This window comes from Penaeus vannamei, chromosome 1 (genome assembly GCF_042767895.1).
Source record: "Penaeus vannamei isolate JL-2024 chromosome 1, ASM4276789v1, whole genome shotgun sequence".
NCBI classification, from domain to species: Eukaryota; Metazoa; Arthropoda; class Malacostraca; order Decapoda; family Penaeidae; genus Penaeus; species Penaeus vannamei.
In genome coordinates, this window is record NC_091549.1 from 23185587 (window position 1) to 23193086 (window position 7500).

A 7500-nucleotide genomic window follows, 5' to 3' on the forward strand; every position below is an offset into this window, starting at 1 on the left:
ATTGTTATTGTTATTATTGTTATCATTAGTCTGTTGCTCTTATTGTTGCTTTTGATTATTATTATTATTATTATTATTATTATTATTATTATTATTATTATTATTATCATTATTATTATTATTGTTATTGTTATTATTGTTATTATTGTTATTATTGTTGTTGTAATTATTATTATTATTATTATTATTATTATTATTATTATTATTAGTAGTAGTAGTAGTAGTAGTAGTACTAGTACTAGTAGTAGTAGTAGTAGTAGTACTAGTACTAGTAGTAGTAGTAGTAGTACTAGTACTAGTAGTACTAATGCCTTACTACAGTACTACTAGTACTAATATGATAACTAGTACTACTAGTACTACTACTACTAGTACTACTACTACTACTACTGCTAATACTACTACTACCTACTGCTTCTTCTTCTTCTTCTTCTTCTTCTTCTTCCTTCTTCTTCTTCTTCTTCTTCTTCTTCTTCTTCTTCTTCTTCTTCTTCTTCTTCTTTTCTTCTTCTTCTTCTTCTTCTTCTTCTTCTTCTTCTTCTTCTTCTTCTTCTTCTACTACTACTACTACTACTACTACTACTACCACTACTACCTTGCTTATACTAGTAGTAGTACTATGCTACTGCTACTAGTAGTAGTAGTAGTACTAGTAGTAGTAGTAGTACTAGTAGTAGTACTAGTAGTACTACTACTACTACTACTACTACTACTATTACTACTACTACTACTACTACTGTTATTATTAGTCAACTGTTATTATTATTGGAATTATTACTATTAAAATTAGTATGATTATGATTATGTATGATTGTTGTGTTGCTGTGATTGCTATTATTATTATTGTTATTATTATTATTATTATTATTATTATTATTATTATTATTATTGTTATGATTATTGTTATTTTTATTATTATTATTATTATTATTATTATTAGTAGTAGTAGTAGTAGTAGTATTACTATTATTAGTATTATTATTATTGTCATGATTATTCTCATTATCATTATCATTGTTTTGATTATTGAGAATAGTATGATTATGATGATAATGATAATAATGTTTATTATTATTATTATTATTATTAGTAGTAGTAGTAGTAGTAGTAGTAGTAGTAGTACTATTAGTAATAATAACAATAGTAATGACAACTGTATTGATAATACAGTTGTCATTACTCTTGCCATTACTGCTAATGCTATTATTGATATAATTACCATGACTACTATTACTACAATTTCCATTACTCCTATTACTACCCTTACTACTGTTACTCTATTACTACTGCTGCTGCTGCTTCTGCTGCTACTTCTGCTTCCGCTTACAACTACTGCTACTACTAATACTACTTGCTACTACTACTTAATACTAGTACTTAATACTAGTACTTACAACTTACTATTAGTACTTACTACTACTATTAGTACTTACTACTACTACTACTTACTACTACTACTACTTACTACTACTACTACTTACTACTACTACTACTTACTACTACTACTACTTACTACTACTACTACTTACTACTACTACTGCTGGCTACTGCTGCTGCTACTTACTACTGCTGCTGCTGCTTACTGCTGCTGCTACTGCGCCTTCCTGCCTACTACTACTACTCACCGCTACTACTACTACTGCTAACTACTGCTACTGCTGCTACTACTTACTGCTGCTTACTACTACTGGCTACTGGCGCTGGCTGCTGCTTGCCACTACTTACTGCTGCTGCTGCTTGCTGCTTGGCGCTGCTGCTACTGCTGCTGCACCTACTTACTACTACTTGCTGCTACAGCGCTGCTGCTGCTGCTGCTGCTGCTGCTGCGGCTGCTGCTGCTGCTGTTACTACTTACTGCTGGCGCTGCTGCTTACTACGCTGCTGCTGCTTGCTGCTGCGCGCACTGCTGCCTGCTCGCTGCTTGCTGCTGCTGCTGCTGCTGCTGCTTTGCTGCTGCTGCTGCAATAGCGCTGCTGCTGCTGCTGCTCAGCGCTGCTGCTGCTGCTTGCTGCTGGCGCTGCTGCTGCTGCTGCTGCATGCTGCTGCTGCTTCTGCTGGCGCTGCTGCACAACGCTGCTTAAGCGCTGCTGCTTGCTGGCTGCATTGCTGCTGCTGCTGGCACTGTGCGCTCGCTGCTGCTGCTGCTTGCTGCTGCTTCGCTGCTGCTTGCTGCTTGCTGCGCAAGCTTGCTGCTGCTGCTGCTGCTTGCTGCTGCTTTGCTGCTGGCCTTGCTGCTGCTGCTGGCTTGCTGCTGCTGCTGGCGCTGCTGCGGCTGCTTGCTGCTGCTTTGCTGCTTGCTGCTGCTGCTGCTGCTGCTGCTTGCTGGCAACTGCTTGCTGCTGCTGTTGCTGCTGGCGGCATTGCTGCTGCTGCTTGTTGTTGCGCAGCGGCTTGCTGCTGCTGCTGCTGCGCTGCCACTGCTGCGCTTGCCGCAGCGCTGCTGCTGCTGCTGGCGTGCGCTGCTGCAGCGCGTATGCTGCTGCTGCTTTATGCTGCTGCGCTGTGCACTGCTGTTCTGCTGCGCTCGCGCAGCTCTACTGCTTTGCTCTGCTGCTTGCTGCTTTGGCTGCAAGCGCTGCTTGGCTATTGCTGCTGGCTGGTGTTAGCGCAGTACTGCTGGCGCAACCAACAACTTACTCAACGCCGCCTCTTTGTTGTTGATTGCTGTTGCTACTGCTGCTGCTGTTGCTGCTGGTTAGCGGTTGATTGCTGCTGCTCGCTAAGCTGCTGCTACTGCTGCTGCTGCTGCTGCTGGCTGCTGCTGGTCTGCGTACTGTCTGCCGCTGACTGCGCGTGCTTTACTACTGCGCAGCTGCACAACGCTAACAGCTACTGCTGCTTACTGCTACTACTTACTACTCAGCTACTGTGTGCTACTACTGCTACTTGCTGCTGCTACTGCTGCTACGGCTACTGCTTTAACGCTGCTGACTGCTGCTAACAGCAACAGCTGACTACTACTGCTGCTACAACTACTGCTACTGCTGCTACAACTACTACTACAACTATTGCTACTACTACTACTACTACTATTACTACTACAACTTCTATGTCATTTCTATTACTTTTACATAATGTTACTTTTATGGACTATTATTATTACTCACCATTATCATCATCACCCTATTATTACTACTTATTAAGAGCTGTTATTGTTGTTATTCTACATGTTATTTTTTTATTTCTCTTACCATTATGATTATTGTTGTATTTATCATTATCATTGTCATTATTATTATTATTATCATTATTATTATCATTATTATTATTATTTTCATTATCATTATCATTATTATTAATAGTATTACAGTTATTATATTTTATACCAATATCTTTATCAATGTCATTCTTGTTGTCATAGGTATCAGTGTTGCCGTTTTTGTTGTTGTTATAGTTGTTATTTAGTTGTTGCGGTTTCTGTTGATTATTGTTATAATTATTTTATTATTATTGTTATTTATTATTATTATTATTATTATTATTATTATTATTATTATTATTATTATTGTTATTATTATTATTACTAATATTTCTATTATTACCATTACTATTGCTATTATTATTATGATGATAATTACTATTATGATTATTGCTGTTTAGTTATTACCTCTGCCAAGGTGGTAATTAGTTTGTTTGCCAAGGTGGTAATTAGTCTGTTTGTTGGTTAGCAGTATATCTCATAAAAAGCTTTGAACAGATTTTTATGAAATTTTTACCTTAGATTATAAATTTTGATGCCATCAGTTTATTTGGGTTGATCTGGATCATGATTCAGATCCACAATTTCTTTAAAGGACTGCAAGGAGGTTATGTGTATGGATGTTACCAGTGTACTTGAGAAAGAGGTGACTTTAATGTAATTCTTAAGTTATGAATATTTTTATTGCATCTGTGACCCTGTTGATGTTATAGAATTATTATCATCTTTATCATTGTTATTATTGTTATTATGATTATTTTTCTTTTTATTGTTAGTAACATAACTTTTGGTTAATGGGGGTTTTCATGATGATAATGATTCTGTAATTTTTCCTGATTCAAGTATTTATAAGTCAGTAGCTTCTACCTTGTAATAATGGAATGGATGAATAATTGGACAGGATTTATAGTCTTTTATCAAAAACATAATAATTTCCATTTCAGTGAAGTGAATATGCAATTTATTGTTCAAAAGAAGACTTTAAAGAGGTTGTTTTGTTATTGGAGTTTTTGATTCATAGATGACTAGCGTAATAAGTGTCGCCCTTTTCAAATTATATTCAGAGCAGTAGCTGTGATTTCATGTATGTATGTTTTGGTTTTTGCAGATTTGTTGAATTTCATGAATATCACATGTGGAATAAAAAAATTTTTTTTTACTGAAATATGTTGAAACCCAGACTGTATGCTGTATGGTACCTGGAAATAATTGATTGTAACGAGTATTGGGAGTTCAATAATTGCTCAAATTATTTCTGGGATTAGTACTAACTGTTAAAGATATCAGTTTGTGAAATGCAATAGAGTTGACTTTTGATTCATTCAGTTTTATTTGTTCTAATACACCATTAGTCAATTTTTTAATGTTCACTTAAATCATCATTTTCAGTGATAGGGCAAAATTTTATTGTGAAATGATACTTCCTTGTTTGTAGGATCTGGAATACTCTGGAGTGGTACTTATGCTGTAGTACATTAATTTCATGAATATCTTCTAGGTATAACAGATGTTTTGGTTATTCAGTGAATGATCTACTCAGATTTTTGGTATAAAGAAAATAGCTGGATGAAAATATAAAAATCAGACCCAAGCATTCATAATGGCTAAATATCGTCTGAGTTGTGATTGACATTATCAGGTACTTTGAAATAACTTTTTAAGCAGTTTATGATTCCATGTTCAATTATTAATATTTTTTTTAGAAGGCAAAAAGAAATAAGAAAACATCACTTAGAGTTTAAAAATGAAAGAATGCTACTTGTGTTTAAGATAATTCATGGATCTAGAATTATACCCTGTTGTGATCCTCATTGCCCAGATTAGTGTGTCTTTTTTTAAGTGGAATAAGCCTTTGTGTGTCAAAGATAGAGGATTACCTTGGATGTTTTATAAGACGTTTTCATTTAGTGTTAAGGGTGATATCTGTTGTTTATTGTGACACATTATCCTTTGAAGGAAAAAGTCTTCATTCTTTTCTACCATATTAATGGTGATCCTATGGAATATAAGACCATGGTCTTGCTATTAAAAGTTCATGTTACTTTCTGAAAAATACAAATTGTTGCAATACAAAATTAAATTTTATGAGAGGGGTAAATAAGATTAAAACTACTTTGTATTTGCTTTGATTTTGAGGGAACTCAAGGTAAAGTTACAAAAAATAATATAGCCTATTTATAAGGTATAGACCATTTCTTCATGAAATAATTTTTTTCAGAAAGATGAATTTTTTTGTTAACAATAACAGCTTAGTGAAGCTGAGTAGATTTATACTTATAAACCCAGGAGACCTGTTTTTGTAATATTTTTTGTGTGTAGTACATGAATAAGAAAGTAAAATATTGAATTTGTTGTACCAGTACTTAACCCAGTGACACTGAGAAAATGTTGTGTTCACTTTGATATTGTGATTTGAAATGTCTTGGCACATGGATGGCTCTGCCAGTGCTTAACCACAAAGGAGTCTATTAGTGGACCTTGTGACCTCATCTGATTTCACCTTACCTTGAGTTTGTGGTGAAAACATTTAGTTTTTACCAATGCTATCAATATTGATATTGTTATTTTTATCGTAAACATAACTACTACAGTGTTATTATAATAATATTACTAACAACAATATTAAAAAATCAATGAGAAGGGTAAACAGGTAAGATAGGTAGTTTTTGTCATTAGCTCATTGGTGACTTGGTACCTTTGGAGCCATCTATGTGTAAAAACAAATACTGAGTTAAGCACACAGTGGACATGGCATGTACGCACATGCCATCCCCGGTTGCATGTGGTTAATATCTGTCTTTGACAGTAGCTAAACTTCCTTAAGCACTATGCTGAAGAAGGAATATGTTGTTTAGGTTCAAAAGATCTATTTGTGTATGAAATTCTCAACATTTTCTTATTATTGTTCTCATTTTTATTTTTTGTTTATTATCTTTTATTAGTATTATTATTTTTTGTTTTATTTTTTGTTGCTGTTTTTGTTGTTTTTATCATTGTTATTATTATTGTTGTTAATATTATTGTTGTTGTTGTTGTTGTTATTATTATTATTATTATTATTATTATTATTATTATTATTGTTATTGTTATTATTGTTATTGTTATTATTATTATTGTTATTGTTATTATTGTTATTGTTATTATTATGATTATTATTATTATTATGATTATGATGATGATGATGATGATGATTATTATTATTATTATTATTTTTTTTTTTTTTTATCAACCTCATCATCATTATTATTATTATTATCATTATTAGTCTCTTGTTATTATTCTCATTATTATTTTTATTATTATAATGATAATAATTATTATTATTATTATTGTTATTATTATTATTATTATTATTATTATTATTATTATTATTATTCTCATCATTATTTCCATTATTATTGCCGTTGATTTTAAGATGGTTGGTATTGTTTTTATTGTTATTTTTATTATTAGTGATATTATTATTATTGTTATTATTATTATTATTATTATTATTATTATTATTATTATTATTATTATTATTGGTAGTAGTAGTATGATTATTATTATGATTAAAATGATAATATTAATATTAGTTATTATTATTGTTGTTGTTCTTAATTTTTTTTATCATTATTCTTGTTATAATAATTTCATCATTATCATCATTGTTATTGTTTTTGTAATTTTTATCATTTTTACCAATGTTATAGTGATATTCTTATTATTATTATTATTTATTATTGTTGATATGATTATGATTATTATTATGGTTATTATTTTTTATCATTTTTATTAATATTATGATTGATATTATTATTACTATTATTATTAATTACTATTTTGGTTATTTGACCTCGAGTTGAAGACTTAATTATTATATACTTTATTTGTATACAGTAATTTGTTTGCATGAAGTTTTAGGTAATATTGTGCAAGATTTTTTTCAACCAGTAATTGGTAGTGTGGAGGTGAAATTTCTATTGTTTTGAGATGATGATGTGTATGACGGGTTTTTGCTCCTTTCTGAAAACATTTAACGAGAATGAAATTGTTATTGGTATGCTTGCACAAGAGAAGATAGCTTGTCAGATAGGAAGTTTGTATTATAATCTAATCTGATTTGAAATTCTGTTTAATAGATCTCGATGAATCTCGAATTAATGGTGTAATACAAAAGTGATAAGACCATATATCGACCAAGTAACAAGTCTAGCGAAGGTGTAGTTAATTCGCTTCTTATCAGAACTTTCACGAGAAAATCGCCGTATCATTCAGTGGGAGCGAAGGCGATGTAACTAAGTGTTTGAATAACGAAGAGC

General features: G+C 32.1%; 1 protein-coding gene across 1 annotated transcript in view; it reads right to left on the reverse strand.

Annotated features, from left to right (window-relative positions):
- LOC138862711 (uncharacterized) overlaps window positions 1-5011 on the reverse strand; it is a 5573-nt gene extending 562 nt beyond the window's left edge. Inside the window, exons 1-4 of the mRNA XM_070125560.1 lie at window positions 4959-5011; window positions 2868-3044; window positions 2638-2787; window positions 1856-2532 (exon numbers count right to left, since the gene is read on the reverse strand). Of these exons, the coding sequence (XP_069981661.1) occupies window positions 1856-2532; window positions 2638-2787; window positions 2868-3044; window positions 4959-5011 (1057 nt within the window). The remainder of the gene's footprint in view (window positions 1-1855; window positions 2533-2637; window positions 2788-2867; window positions 3045-4958) is intronic.
- Between the last annotated feature and the right edge of the window lie 2489 nt (window positions 5012-7500).